Raw genomic sequence first — 16,749 nt, forward strand, 5'->3', positions numbered from 1 at the left:
ATTAAGCCTCAAAATGTCTTCTTTCCAATGAATAAATTAATTAAAACACATATGTTCTTAATTAAACACGTGTCACTAAGCATGAAAGAAGACCATGTTATGAGAGTAGTAACTATAGTAACTAACGTGTGCTTCCACACTTTAGGGCTTCTCTAATGAGCAAATATAGTTTCCCACGGTGACACAGTCACCAATCACAGTTCCCATTGAAATGAAACAGTTCAGTAGCATGTTTTATCCACAATACGTGCTTTCCATTGTTTTCTTTTTTTACCTTTCCCTTCAATATTCTTGTGAGCTAATAAAGAAGGGACAAGAATTGTCTCATTGGCACATGAGAAACTAGGTCTGTGCTCAGTTAAACCGTTTACTACCAATTCATACTATTCTCAATTATAATCCCATTCCAAAATTAATTATCATTAATTGAAATCTACCACCTAATACAGTTCTCTCTATACCAAGATAATAGGCTTTTATGGTTCATGTATGGGGAGACCAGAGCAAGATGTGGCATGTTTGTACAATTATGACTACTAGGCAGTTTCCAAATTTTTCATAATTTTATTGTCCGGTCCAAAAGAAACTTAGAACAAATGGCCAACTGTGGTATCTATTAGCATACCTCTATGCTCTTGTATGCATCGCAAGTACCTGTTACAGAGTCCTTGCTGGCATCCTGGCTTCCTAACTCATTTCATCCTATCCCCCTTACCTAAAATTCTCCAGTTTACAGGCTTCCCTCCCTACAGCTTCTGATTCTTATATAACCATGCCATTTTAGCCATGTGTCATCCTGGCTCTTGGTCCTCTTTCTTGGCCCCCACTCTGTTGTTCTCTCTTGCTCCACCCTGCCATGGCTGGGCCCATTCTGCTGGCCATGTTTAGTCTACTACTTTGTCTTCCTGCTCTGGACTCTTCATGATGCTTCTGGCTGTAGTTTCCCTCATATCTACAATAAAGAACTTACCCTCAACCATACCTTGAAGAGGTCATGCCCTCACTCTATACATTTATCACTTTAAAAAATGTACAATTTTGCCTAATTTTTTAACGATTTATTTCTCTTTTATGTCTGTGAATGTCTGGTGCCTGTAGAAGCCAGAAGAGGGTGTCAGATCCCCAGAACTGGAGTTAGAGGCAGCCTTAAGCCACCATGTGGTTCCTCAGCAAGAGCAGCAAGTGCTCTTAACCTCTGAACCATCTCTCCAGTCCCTGTTTTCCTAACTTCTACCTGGACTATCTGGTTGTCTTGTAATTTTTTTTTTATATTTTGGATATAACTCTTAGGGGATGTTTCCTCTTCTGCAGGCTGTCTTCCCATTCATCTTTTCCTCGACACTTGGCCTTTTGTCTGTTGTAGAAGACTACTGAACTATAGTTATGCCATCTTGTGAAAGTGTTCCTAGTCTTTGGTCACTTAGACCAGCTGTAAATTCCTATACAATGTGACCTAAAGATTGTGAGAACTGCCTGAACACTTAACTGCTATTTTTCCACTTCTGTAAACAATGCTTGCTTGCTGCAATGTCCACAGCTGCCTTTCTGTATATGCCAAAATTGTCGTCCTTGCCTTTTAAAACTTGAACAAACTGAAGGTCGAGGCTGCTTCCCAATACTCTGCTTGCAATAGCCTTGCTGGTGTTGCTTAAAGACTCCATATGACATTCAAGCATCTTGGCAGTTTTTCTCTTCAGGTACCCCAAAATGGTGTCAAATCACAGAAAAGAATCACCAGAACCAAGGTTATGGAGAATAACCATTGTCATTTTAATAATATTGTCTTCTAATCCATTAAAATTATTTCCATTAATTTGGAGCTAACTTTTGATTTTTTTTTGGCAATATAATTTTCAACATGTGATTTTTACTATAAAATTACTCAGTATTTTAGTCTTTAGAATGCAACTATAAATGGAATTCTTTCTTGAGGATCTCTTTCAACTTATTTGGTGCTAGTATTTACAAATACAGTGACTATGTTTTTGTACTGTTTTCTTATCCTCCAAATTTGTTGGTTTATTCGCGCTAGTGGGTTTTTGTTTGTTTGGTTTTTTTTTTTTTTTTTTTTTTTTTTTTGAGACAGGGTTTCTCTGTGTAGCTTTGTGCCTTTCCTGAATCTCGCTCTGTAGACCAGGCTGGCCTCGAACTCACAAAGATCTGCCTGCCTCTGCCTCCCAAGTGCTGGGATTAAAGGCGAGCGCCACCACCGCCCAGCGTTTGTTTGGTTTTTAAGACAGCCCTGGTTGGCCTCTGTTGATCATCACTATCAATAGAGCCAAGCAGCTGCCATTTTCATGAATTCAGTTGTGCCTACCTGGAGAAGCTCATCATAGCTGACCTTGTTGCTGTTGGAGGTCCATACAAGTGGGCAGGAAGGGGAGGGTCATCAGATCCTCACCTGAGTATCCAGCCACCTCTCCCAACTAGTTGTAAGCAGTTCTGTCCCAATTGCAGATGGCATCAGGATCCTGGGGAAGGGCTAGTCTGTAGGTTGGAAAAGACTGGGGGACAGGGCTCTATCTGTGTAGCTGCGTGGGAGCCATTATCCAGGTGAAGCAGGTGGGGAAAGGGCAGATTTCGTGCTTTAGGGTCATCCATGCACTGTGAATAAGTCTTATGAACTCATTGGTTCCCAGAGTGAATCATTTGTCATCAGAACCTTAGGAGTGGGTAGAAAATAACATAGGTCCACCTCCAGGGTGAAAATACTCCTCTAACTTGCTGTGTAACTGAGGTTGACCTTAAATTTCTTTTCCTACCTCCACCTCCCAAGTGTTAGGATTACAAGGCCTATATCACCATGTCTAGTACCATTGTTTTTGAAAAGATTGTTTGTGTTTCTAGCCATCACATCCTGGGCCTAGTGTACTTTAGTCAAGTGCTGAGACACGGAGGCACATCTGCACCTTCGGTTTTTTGTTTCTGTGTGTGTTAGGGTCTACGTAATCCATGTTGGCCCACTGGCAATCATCTGACATCAGCTGCCTGAATGACGGAATAGGAGGCATGTGCCATCAGGCTTCCATAGGATTTTCTAGATATAAAATGTTGATGCAGAGCTGAGTAGTAGTGGCACATGCCTTTAATCCCAGCACTCTGGAGGCAGAGGTAGGCAGATCTCTGTGAGTTTGAGGCCAGCCTGGTCTAGAGTGAGTTCCAAGACAGCCAGGAGCTATACACAGAGAAACCCGGTCTCAAAACAAACAAACAAAAAAAAGTGTTGATGCAAAAACCACAGTTTTCATCTTAAAGGGAATAAGATATAGTTTATTCTGGAGCCATTTTAGTGACTATGGCTTAAGAACATATTTAATTTATCCTAAATTCCATGTTTCAATGTGGAAGCAGTTTCATAAAAGTTTTATACTTTTTCAGAACATAGAAAAGTTAAAAATCAAGGCAAGTTTAAAATACATTGGTGGAGCTGGGCAGTGGTGGCCCACCCCTTTAATCCCAGCACTTGGGAAGCAGAGCCAGGCAGATGGATCTCTGTGAGTTTGAGGCCAGCCTGGTCTACAGAGTGAGATACAGGACAGGCACCAAAACTTACACAGAGAAACCCTGTCTCGAAAAACCAAAAAAGAAAAAAAAAATTGGTGGAACATCAGAGGTGGTTACAGCAAGATGTGGAAAGCTTTTCCTATGGACTCAAGAAGCAATCTGATACTATTCTTAGCTTTTGGGTTGATAGAAGCCAGTTGTCTGCTAAGTTAAGATTTCAGTTTAGACAGAGGTAGGCAAGGAATAATTAATTGTTCCAGAGGGCTTGAAACTAGTCCAATGTTAGGTATGTGTGATGTTTGAAAGAAAATTGCCCCCAAAGGGAGTGGCACTATTAAGAGGTGTGGCTTTGTAGGTGTGGCCTTGTTGGAGGAAGTGTGTCACTGTTGGGGATAGGCTTTGAGGCCTCCTATGCTCAAGCTACTCCCAGTAAGACAGTCCACTTCCTGTTGTCCTGATCAAGGTATTGCCAGTACCATGTCTGCCTGCATGCTGCCATGCTCCCCGCCATCATGATAGTGGACTGAACCTCTGAACTAAAAACCACCACTTCAATAAAATGTTTTCTTTTATAAGAGTTGCCATGTGTCTTCACGCCAATAGAAACCCTGAGACAGTGGGTCTGCAGAATTCCAATCTCTCCACAGTACTGCAGTTCTGATTGGTCAATAAGTCTCTGCAGATCTGTAGCCGGAGTGTGACAACTTGTAGTATGCTGTTGAATACAAGTAAAAATAGTTCTTTTCCTTGTCCCTGACCTTAGGGAGAAAGCTTTGTCTTTCCATCATGAAATACGATGTCAGCTGTTTTTTGTAGACACTCAGCATGCTATATTCCTAGTTCTAATTTGTTGTTCCTATCATAATTCGGTGTTGAGATGATTAGGTGCTATTTTCCTTTATCCTATTTGTTAGTTTCCTGCTGAAGGACTAACTATACTTCCCAGCTTCTTTTGCTGACTATGGAAGTCATCTCCACTCATTTAGCCATCTGCACACATGGGTGACAAGATGTCCCCTTGACCTGAATAAGCATGGTCCCACTTAAGGTCAGACCAAGCCTATCTTCTCTCTCTACAGCTGCTTTAAAAAATTAATAATCTTAACACTTAATGTGGCATATAAGCTGGTTTTATATGTTGAACCACTCTTAAATTTTTGATAGCTTAGTCTTTTAAATATGAACTTAGATTGGGTTTGCTTATAGTTTAAAAATTTTAAAACCATCTCTATTGATAAAAAATGGAGGCCTGTAGTGTGGCCTTGGTACCTGGTAATACTGGTTTCATACACTGCTTCAAAGGGGTGTTCTTCCATGTAGTTCGATATAATTGAAAAGTATTATTGTAGAAAGGACAAGATTACAATGTGACAATTTCAGTTGACTGCAACACCTCTTTAAAGTAAAAAAAACTCCATTCCACTGAGTGGGAAAAACGCATGTTCTGATGAGCTCATCACAAGAGCTGTTACATAGACAGGAAAAAAAGTTGAAGGAAGCAGAAATTAAAGAATACTAATAAGGAAATCAGATTGGTCAGTTACTTTCCTTGTAAGCTAGGACACAGAACAATTTAAAACAAAAGTCAACATTATGTGTCTTTTGTGTGAGGGTTAAGGAGAGTAAACTTCATTATACTAACTGAAACTGGCTTGTCTGGCAAGTTTGACATTCCCCCTGATATCTGGGAAGGTAAGATAAACAGATAAACTTTGGGATAAGTGGCTCCATTTTGATACATAGTCTGGTATGCTGGGCTATTGTGCAGTTTGGAATAGCAAAAACAGCCTCCTGTAGTTTTTCTCTTGTGTTATAGAATGATAGAATTCAATCACCTCTTTAAGCATCTAGCTTTTCTTTGTTGATTTAACTGATCTAACTTCACTGTTTCTGTCTTCTTAGAGCCAGTCTGGGCAGTTTGTATGTTTATAGGAACTTCTTTCATTTTTGTCTAGGCTATTTTTTTCAGCACTGTGGATCAAATTCCATTGCCCACTTTACAGAGTTGTTCATAGTACTCTAATTCTTACTTCCCAAGTGAACCAGGCAGTTTTTGTCAAGTTGACGTGGCTAAAGTCACCTTAGCTATGCAAGGTGCAGCTGTGCAAGGCTGCAGGCAAGTCCACAAAGCATCCTCATCATTAGTGATTGGTGGGAGATGTCATCCCTGGGCTGCTGGTCCTGGGTTCTCTAAGCAGGCTGAGCAAGCCATGAGGAGCAATCCAGTAAGCAGCACTCCTCCATGGCCTCTGCATCAGTTCCTGCCTCCAGGCCCCTGTCCTGTTTTGAGTTCCTGTCCCGACTTCCCTCAGTGATGGATTGTTAGCTGAAGGCTATAACCTGAAATAAAATTCCTCTACAAGTTGCTTTGGTCATGGTGTTGTATCACAGTAATAGTAACCCAAAGTAAGAAAGTCTTTATTTTCTTCAATTCAGAGGCTTTAAAAAAACAACAAACTTTTGGTTTTGTTGATTCTCTGTTGTTCTTCTAACTTTATATCTATTCTTTAAGATTTCCTTCTAACAACTTAAGAAATATCCCAACTTTTTTGAAATGACCGCACCATTGTATATTCTCACCAGCAATGTATGAGTCCAGTTTTTCTACATGAAGTACTTGGCATTACTATGTTTTAAAATTTCCCATTACTTCTGTATATGTGTGCATGTATTCACATGCAATGGCACACATACAACAGACAACTTCTGAGAGTTGGTGCTCTTCTTCCAGCATGTGGGATCCAGGAATTGAACTCAGACTTGGCAGCAAGTGCCTTTACCTACTGAGCCACCTCACTAGCCCCATTATGATGATGATGATGATGATGATGATTGTTATTTTAGGTGATCTAATAGTCATGTAATAGTCTTACTGTAGTTCTAACTTCCAATTCCTTTAAGGTTTATGATATCAATAATCATTCTTATAGCTCCCTCAATGAAATATCTCATGTTTTATTATTTCAAGAACCATTTATATACTTTATATAATTCCTTCACAATAGTTTGCAAATATTTTCTTTGTTTTTTTGGAGATAGGGTCTTACTATGTAGCACTGGTCTGGAACTTGGTCTGTAGACCAGCCTGGCCTTGAATTCACAGAAATCCATCCACCTTTTGGGGATTAAATGTGTGTCACCACACCTACCCTTGTTTTCTGGATAGGCTCTTTGAAAGAGCCGTTTTTAATTTTTGTATAAAGTGTAAAGTATAGATGGAATTGCTCTGCCTACAGCTATCCAGCTGCCCATCCCCTATGCCTTTGTGAGGCCTTTTCAGCATTATTTTGTTCCATTCATCTGTATGCTTATCTCTATCAATATGAGTTTCTGACACTTTTTAATAATTTTTGAAATATTGTACTTCCCTTTTACAGCATCATTTCAGCTAGTCTACGTTCTCTTGTCTTTTCATATCACATACATTTTCTGTGTATAACAGTCTCATTGGGATTGTAATAGGAATTGCATTAAGCTTGTGCATTGATGTGGAGAGAATAAATGCATTTACTATACAAAATCTTCCAATTCCTATAAGTCTGCTTTTTGATACAATAAAATACAGGATAACATATGAAAGAGGTTGATGTGGTAACAGCTTCCTTGGTTGGGAGTACCAACAGATGCAGGACATTGTATATCAAGAGGTAAGGAGCTCATGTGACAGTTTTTCTTTTTCCTTTTCTTCTTCTTCTTCTTTTATTTTTGAGATAGAGTTTCTTTGTATAGCCCTGGTTGTTCTGGAACTCACTCTCTAGACTAGGCCGGTCTTGAACTCACCACAGAGATCCACCTTCCTCTGCCTCCCAAGTGCTGAGATTAAAGGCGTGTGCCACCACCATGTGACTATTAAGCTACTATGACTGCATCACAGAGTTTCCATCCACCCTGATAACTAAACCTGACCATATCCCAAAAGTCCTACGTCCAAACATCGATTGTTGATGCTTTTGTGATTGTTGTTAACCTGAGAGAAGTTAGAATCACCTGCCAGACTGGACTCTGGGCAAAACCCCAGCACCACTCCCCAGGTAGGGGATTTTGAACTATATAAAGTGGAATAACCTCCTGAGCACTGAATGCAACGTGTGACCAGCTCTCTTTAAAAAGCTGCTGTTTTGTCTTCACTACTACAGTGGACTGCAACCTAGAACTGTGAACTAAAATAGTCAAAGCGGTCTACCATAGCAACAGGAAACTAAGTCAACTCTCTTAATACCAAAATGAGTTAAATTTTAATATATGAACCTCAGGGGATTCATTCAAACCACATCCTATCCATAGCCTAATCCACAAACACCATGTCATGTCTTCTGCTGTTACTGTTGACCCTTCAAATCCTGTAATTTAAATTTATTCATTTGTAATCAACTGTAAATGGTGATTTAAATTTTATTTACATAATCAAGTTGCTAGTGTATAATCTCTAAAATGGTAAACTTTATCTTCTAACACACTAAAAATATCTGGTTTAATAGTCAGTGTATACCAACGGCAGGTGTCCTTTCTCCTACTCCCATTCATTTCTACTCCCATTTCTTTACACATGTGCCACAGATATATTTGTGTGTATGTGTGAGTGAATATGTGTGTAAGTGTGGGGGCCAGTAGAGGATGCTGGCAACCCTTAGAAGGATCATGTTTTTATAGTGGTAGATTATTTCCACATCTTTCCTCATCTGAGCCTCAAGTTAAATTTTGGAGTTGGATTTATAAGGAATTGTGAGCTGACAGTCATGGGGTGCTGGGAATTGAATCTGGATTCTCTGGAATAGCAAGCACTTGCAACTGAGGCATCTCCACACCTCACATTGTGTGTGTTCATTGTTTGAGTATACCCTGAGTCAGTTCCAAATTAACATATTACATGTTAATTCTTTTTTGAAAATCACTTTTTGTACCTCAGTTCATTTTACGGTGTAGAATATTTATCTGGTCCACTTTTGACATTTCAGGTATTTTTGCTACTTCTCTACTGATCTTTCACTGGAGTGGGTGATTTCCATCCCCCTTCCCCCAAATCTGAATTTTAATGCTGTTTCTCCTTGCTGTCTTTAACATTCTCATACACTATTCCCCGACTCTATTTCTTCAAGTTCCTGGGCATAATCACCCTCTACTCTACTCTTTCATCACTGGTGCTCACTTGTGGCAGGTTGTTTGGTTTGAGCATGCTCACTTCTAATAGGGCTAAACATATGGAACTTTACACAGAGCATTTTTAAATAAATGTCTACTCTTCCACATGCCCCAGTGGCAGGGCTGACTAAGGCAGGTTCTCTATTAATTTGTAAGTTTATGCATTGCCAATCCATACATATTACACATATAACACATATATATTATATATACATATAATAAATATATATTATAAATTTAAGACCAAAATTCATGTGAAAACAAGTTTCTGGCTAAAGAATTTCAGAAAGGACAATTTTTGCCCTTTTAAAATTCAGTGTACAGGCCCAAAGAGAGAGGCTTCCTTTATTTTTTGTGTTGAAAGCCAGGCTATTTTTCTAGTTCACCTTGTGTGCAACCCCTAGAAGGATCATGTTTTTATAGTGGTAGATTATTTCCACAACTTTCCTCATCTGAGCCTGAAGTTAAATGTGCCACATGAGCTGTTTCATTAATTCTCTTTGGCTCTGGAGATTTCAATTTCTGCATGGTGTGATGATTTGCATCATAATATGACTCAGCATTTTTAAAGTGTGTTGTAGTATAGGAAATACATTTTTGTTTAAAACATAATTACCCTATGGGGGCACAGAGGAAAATGCTAATGACCATGGAATTAGGCAAATTAATTTGAATTCCAACAACTCTAGTCCTAGGCACAACTTACCTCTGTTCCATTTCCTCTTTCAGTTTTAGGAATTTGTACAAAAATAAAATGTTCTTATAGTGTGGCAAGGGTTGCATATGTTTACTTCCAGAAAGTAACAAGTCCTACCTACTACAAAAGCAGGCAAAATTCTGTTATTTATGACTACAATTAATTAAGCATGTACTGGATTCTTTTTAATACAAAGCTGATGAAACAGATATGAACACCTTAAGTTAGGTTATTACTCAGTAGACTGTTTGTCTAGTGCATGACCAAGAACCTGGGTCTGATCCTTAGCATTGCATGAACTGGGTATGATGCCCCATGCCTGTAATCCTAGTATTTTGGAAACTGAGGTAGGAGGACTGCTATGAGTTCCAGGATAGCCAGGATTATATTATAAGATCCTACCCTGACTGACAAATAAAAACACAGGGAATGTGATGCTGCTTTGCAGGGTAAATTTGCAAGAACAGATGTTAGAAATAACAGTTTATGTTACACATCTCTGTATCAGTTACTTTTTCGTCGCTGTGATAAAATAGTGATCAAATGTATATATACACACACACACACACACACACATATATTCACATATATATAAAAGCTTATTTTGGCTTACTAGTTTAGAAGGATAAGAGTCTATCCTGGTGCCAAGCATGGTGTGGCATGTATGTAATCCCTGTACTTGGGAGGCAAAGGCAGGCGGATCTCTGTGAGTTTGAGGCCAGCCTGGTCTACATAATGAGTTCCAGGATGGCCAGGGTTATGTAGAGAGACCCTGTCTCAAACATAAGATTCCATTTTGGTGGGAAGACATGGCAGCAGTTGGTGGATATGGTGGCAAAGCTGGAAGCTGAGGGGTCACACCTCAACCACAAGCATGAAGCAGAGAAAGCAAACTGAAAGTGGGAGGAGGCTTTAAACTCTCAAAGCCTGGCTGTCAGTCCCTAGAGCCACACGAGTAGACACCCACCCCCCCCCCCCACCCAGGACCTCTAATGGCCAAGTTCCGCCCACAGAACACTCTTATTGCCCTAATTCCTGGGCCCTGCCCCCCACCCTACAGAGTAAAAAGCCCAATCTCCTGGAAGTGAAATCCCACCAATCTCCACCCTGCAAAGTTCTTAGAACTTCTATAAGGCCTGTATCCTGGGTTCAGTTTGCGGCTGTTTCTCGCCCAAGCAGAGGCGGCCACCCTCCTGGTTTTTTTCCCTACCAATAAATCTTTTGTGTGAGGTTTGTTGTGCAGTGTGACTTTGTGGCAGTCCTTGGCTCCCAGCTGCCAGGATACTTTCCACCAGAGCTGCAATGCTTACACTGACCACAGTGATACGTTCTTCCAGCAAGCCTGCCCCTCCACATAACCTCTCCAGACAGCACCACCAACTGGGGACAGAGCCTGTGGGGGACATTTCTTATTCAAACCATCACAAAATCTCTTGCCACTAAGACTATGCCAAAATAAAACAAAGCAAAATCACAAAAAGGTGAGCTCTAAGTATTCAGAAGCAGAGACTAAAAGACCATTTAACACAAAAGAATAGACCCCTGTATTAGCAAAAGTTAGAACTCAATAATGAAATACATGGAGAAAAAATATTTGGATAACTGACATATGATACTTATTTAAAATTCCTAGTGATAACTACATTTAAAAAAAGATGAAAACACCCAATAGGTTAAGACACTGAATTTTTAGCAGATTAAAATTAAGTAAAAAAATTTTTTTCTCATGGCTAGTTCCATTCCAAGCTAATCATATCACATCAAAACTTTTCTCCCAATGCATTATGATTACATTTTTGTATCCTCCTTTTCAACATAGATGGCCATCTGTTCCTACACCTGTCATTGCAGCACTAAGGAGACAGAGGCAGGAGGATTGAGACTTCGAGGCCAGACTGGGATGGCTATGAGGGAGACTTTGCCTTAAAAAACAATACAAAAACTTAGAAAAACAAGCAGGTCATGGGAGTATATACCTGTATATACCTATAATATCAGCACTTGAGAGGCACAGGCAGGTCAGTCTCCAGGACTTCCAGGTCAGCATGATTAGTTACTTTGCTGTTGCTGTAACTACACCATGATACAACACCATGGCCAAAAGCAACTTAGCAGAAAGAATTTAGGCAAGTTCTAGGCCAGCCAGGGCTAAGTAGTAAGACTCTTTAAAAAAAAATGAAACAATGCATCATAAAACAATCCAAGAAAGCCAGAATTAAATTTTATTTCACACTGATAGAAACTGAGAAATATGACATTTTCTCACATTATAGAACAAGAATTCAATGGAATATTTCTTACCACAAATAAAATTTTACTGATGGTATAACTGAAGTTGATGTTCTTCAAAGTAAAGCAAAATAGTAAATGATTGTTTGAAATTGTTTTAAACCTAGACATAAGCATATGGCTTCATTATTAACATCCTAGCTAGTCCATAGCAAATGATCTCCATATCAGTTAGCACCTGTTTATAATGATGCTTCTTAGCATGGTCGTGGTCAGTTCGAAACAGCAGGAAAACAACAATTCATAAATGACCATAATTTTTGCAACATATTCAACTGTGTTGTAACTACACTATATATATAATTAGATATATATAGGTTCTAATCAGTCTTTATTACGCATAAATTAGTTTAAATAATTTTCACCAATATTCTGGACATGTTGATTTAAAATCAAATGATTGCTATTTTAATGTTTGTACAGGAGACTAATTCTCAAAAACTCCTTTACCTAAGATGAAAATTTCAAATTAATTTGTTACCAGATAAAAATAAAAGTTTCTGATTGCTCATCTTGAACAATATTTGGTTTCAATCATAACATATGTACAGAAAATGTAAACTTAAATTCTGCTATAAGATGTAACTGATTTAGAAATTAGACTTCAATACTGGTCTTAAATATTTATTTCTGAACATGCCAAGATATTATTTACTCTTTTAAGTTTTTTACAGAAAAATAAAACCACAGAATTATTACCAGTACTGAAGATGCCGATAACTCTACAGTCTAAAGTTGGACTATGGTGCAGTTCTTTGAAATACATAAGCTTAAGTAATATTTGGTTTCTTTTTACATTACCTAGATTTGGAATACTGTATGTCTGTGATTCAAAATGTCAAATTATAGTATATATATTGACAGTTTTTTTTTCATGGCAGAGAGGCAAATTGGTCTTCTATGAAAAAAATCAAAAAAGAAAGAAACTTTTTTGTTTCTTGAGAGGGGAAAAATTAAGTAGAAGGAAAAGAACAGCCTGGTCCCCCAATAAAAGGACCATTAATTGAAGAGAACAGTATTACTTTTCTGACACTTTAAAAGCATTATCCTAGTATCAGGGATAATGTAATACCATTTAGTCCCTCATGTATTACAGTCATGTATATATGATTACACATATAAAAACAGACACTGCATGGTGACTAAACAATTGAGTAAAACCACAGTCTAACTCACAGCATTAACAAGTCACTTATAGATTATCCTAACAGCTTGTTTAGACCTGAACAAATTTTCAGTGAGCATACTAGTGATTTTCAAATGATGTAATAAAATTCTGGGTGTGGTAGTTTATTTTGCTGAATTAATTTGAGAAAAAGAAGCTAGCTGCTTCTTTTCACCTACTTTAATACTAGTATATTCTGGATTGTACAATACAGATATATGTATAGAAACTTAAAAGGATCACACATTTCCCATGAGGGAGACACCATTTAGTCTGTATCATTGGTATGTATTTGCAACATTTTAATACTGCAAACATTAGAAGTTTTACGATCAGGCATGGGAAAAGGTTTATACTCTACTACAGTGATGCTGGTGAACGTCTATACAAGGTCTCTTAGTGACGTCAATCAATTGGAGGTAGGAGTTTATCAATGAACTGCTTGACATCCATCATTTCCTATTTGGAAAAAAATGATTTAATAAACAGCTACATAAGTCAAAAATTACAATTCCAAGAATGCCAGTAATAAAAATCGATGTAGGTGAGATGTTTTACTACTATAGTAAAAGGGCGTGTAAGAAAAATGAGGCTCCCAATAGAAATTTTGTAATATCTCTTAGGATTATTACTATACACTGAAATAAATGCTCCCATACTATCTAGTTCCATGAAGTCTGTATTTTCTGACACTCAAATAAAACACTGGGAAGTCAGGAAGTTCAGAATGACAATAACCTATACAGAGAAGTTTAATAATGTCTACTTACTAACAACTGAGCATCAGTGAATTTCCTCATTAGAATGAAATGATACATACCTAATCGCTTTTTGTGTGTGCCTTTCATAAAGAATGGCATACAGCTACTCATTTGAAAGAATGTATATATGTCAGACAGTCCTTGGGAAAAAAAAAAGGTAAATTTCTCCTGGAAGCCTCCTACGTCTGAACCCATCTCCTCCTTTCCGCAAGCTCCTGGTCCTCACTGGTCAACAATCTAGCTATGCAGTGAACTTCCAACCTTATATTTGCATCACTGAGAAGAGCTACGGCACGAGAGAGATCTATTTTACAACACTCTAAAGCCCTATCTCACTGTTTCCTGTAATATTCCACCCCCATCCTCTCATTCATGCTGATCAGCCCAAAGTTTTCAAATGCCAGCACAAGAACTCATTTATATGTATGGTTCTCAAGATGCTCTCTCAAGATGTTCTCCTGCTTCTGAAAATGATCTGTCAGATACTCTAGGCCTGTAGCCAATTTGAATGCACCAACAATGCTGAGAAACATTAGGTGACTGTCCAGGCTGCCAGCTGTCTCTGTCTATTCTTGCAAGATTCCCGAAAGTTGCTTGCATCCATCTTCCATTTCTCAGGTACCATTATATTCCTTCTCAGGTCTTTGATGGGATTGAAGACTACCAGTTATAGTTACAACTTAGTGTGTATATACATACATATATATATATAATATCTTAGATAGAACATATTAAGTATTAGATTCAGGTTCTTTAGGATAGGACACCTTTTAGAATGATCTTTGTAACATGCCATTTACCTACGCTCTAGACTTCTCTGGATTTTAGCATGTGTTTCTTGCTTGACATTGTTCACATTGGTTGTAGTTTCATCTTATCTAGGTCATTATCCCTCATTACTCCTGGACAATATTTGATAACCATTCCTTTGTATATAGTCTTGTATTAGGTTAGAACCTTTGCATTTAGACAAAGGGGGAGATGTAGTGGGTAGCCATTCCAGCTTTGATCTGGAAGTTCCAACCCCCACTGAGGCTTCGGTAACTGTCACACCTACAAGGCGGGGCCAAGAGAGGATCCTGAAGACCCGAGATTCGGATGCGCTGGCTCTCTTGGTTCCTGGACCCTGGACACTGGAGGTAGACTGAGCAGAGTTCTCCAGAGAACACCACTGGACTGCGCCACACCTTCCCAGACCCTGCAACCTACCTATCCCTTCACTTGTAAGTTACCTCACAAAATAAACCTCCCTTTTAACTACATGGAGTGGCCTTAATAATTTCACCAATACTCAGGGTCTTCAGCCACCCCCTAGTCTTGAGGGTTTAGTGACTCCCTACTCTTCTGGATTCAACAGCTCCTTTCAGGGTGTGGGGGATGGAGGGCTCTCTAAAATCCTAGGCACATTGGTCTTTCTGTGTACATCATATTACTACCCACTTCCTTTGTGCATAAAGCAAATGATTTAACTTTGCTCAATGGTTGTACAATAGTGTTAGCTTGGACTACACCCCAGCGATTGGCTAATCAAATTTTATTCTAGGCCATTACAAGCACCCCAAACCCATCCAGGTCTTTCTCTTCTAAGTAACTATATCTCCTACTTCATCAAGAGGACAAAGAGCATGTAATGTAAGTTCCTAAAAACCCTGATCCCTCTTGACTTCTTCTATTAATACTCACCCAATCTTGTTCTCCTCTTTTGAGGTAGCACAATCCAGCTATGTTCCCAGATGATCATATGATTTAAGTTATCCCCTCATCAAATATCTTTACCACCTTCTACTCATAGTCTTTCTGCCATTTCATTAAAGAAGACTCTCATTTATTGTAACTTAAATATTACTGAATAAAAAGGTATATTTATAAATTGGCCTTTGGATTATATACAAATATATATATTATATGCTCATTTGTAAAAGGTAAGAGATTTATAAAATGTAAGAGTAAGCTATCATTGAAAATTGTGTTAAATTGATTCAATTATGAATTCATTTTAAATCACCAACATCCAAGTGTTATTTGTCTCGAAAATATAACATGGGAGATATTAAAGTCGTGGCTATAATCACTGCTTCCAGACACCTACCTGCTGACATGAACTGTGCATCATGCCTTCATAGATTTTGAAGGTTACATTAGATGGATTTATCAGTGTTTTTAGTTTTTCAACAGTAAGAGAACCAAACATTAGGGGAACTAAAGTATCACAATCTCCATGGCACTGGAGAACAGAAATATCTCTATTAGCGCTATTGATAGGACCCTGTAAAACAAATATAAAAGGAATGTTATTCATCAAATATGTAAAGCACCATGGCAAACTCCTAAAAACTATAGATATACATGCATATGCTATTATTCATAATTTAGTCACATACTTTGGTCAAGTAAACCTTCTATCCTTATGTTCCCCCAACATCCTTAATTTAAACTTCTATGGGATACATGATTATTTTGCCACGTATTGTAATACATGTTTCCAATGAATTAGTTTCTTTAAGCCAATTACATTTTAATTCATCTTTCATTTTCAGTATGTTGACATGAGAGGTAATCAATAACTATTAGGGCACATTAGGTAAGTCATGTTCTCCTCAACTTTATGACCAAATTAAATAAGAGAGTTAGCAATCTATTATGTATAGTACACTGAAAAGTTATTACATAACAAAAGGACTGAACTCTATCTAGAATAGAAAATGAATTTGGAGTGTGGCAAATTGGTATACCTGCAATACCAGCACTTGTGAGTCTGGGGTAAGAGGATCATGGAGTTAAGGTCAGCCTCATCAATATACCAGCTCAAGAGAAAACATAATAGCAACTTGAACACAGCAGTAACGGACTTGGCTAGCATGTTCAAGGTCTGAGATTAATCTCCAGCACCAAAAACAAGAAGTAAAATAAAGAATCTGAAAATAATGGTTGTACAATAGAGTTAGCTTGGACTACACCCCAGCGATTGGCTAATCAAATTTTATTCTAGGCCATTACAAGCACCCCAAACCCATCCAGGTCTTTCTCTTCTAAGTAACTATATCTCCTACTTCATTAAGAGGACAAAGAGCATGTAATGTAAGTTTTTAGTTTTTCAACAGTAAGAGAATCAAACATTAGGGGAACATCTCTGATGGTACATAGCATATTACACCACTGTTAAAATAATTTACAATTTTATAGTAAAATTCTGC

General features: G+C 38.2%; 1 protein-coding gene across 6 annotated transcripts in view; it reads right to left on the bottom strand.

Annotated features, from left to right (window-relative positions):
* Positions 1–13,061: 13,061 nt before the first annotated feature.
* The window catches only part of Lypla1 (lysophospholipase 1), a 41,126-nt gene continuing 37,438 nt past the window's right edge, over positions 13,062–16,749 (bottom strand). For 5 of the 6 annotated variants that reach the window (XM_059253812.1, XM_059253809.1, XM_059253810.1 and 2 more), the window contains 2 exons: positions 15,645–15,821; positions 13,062–13,253 (listed from right to left, as the gene is read on the bottom strand). In XM_059253812.1, coding sequence (XP_059109795.1) covers positions 13,200–13,253; positions 15,645–15,821 — 231 coding nt within the window. In that variant the 3' untranslated portion in view covers positions 13,062–13,199. Of the gene's footprint in view, positions 13,254–15,644; positions 15,822–16,287; positions 16,471–16,749 lie in introns of those variants that run through there. The other variant, XR_009377495.1, reaches the window with a different exon arrangement.

Source organism: Peromyscus eremicus, chromosome 2, assembly GCF_949786415.1.
Source record: "Peromyscus eremicus chromosome 2, PerEre_H2_v1, whole genome shotgun sequence".
Lineage (NCBI taxonomy): Eukaryota > Metazoa > Chordata > Mammalia > Rodentia > Cricetidae > Peromyscus > Peromyscus eremicus.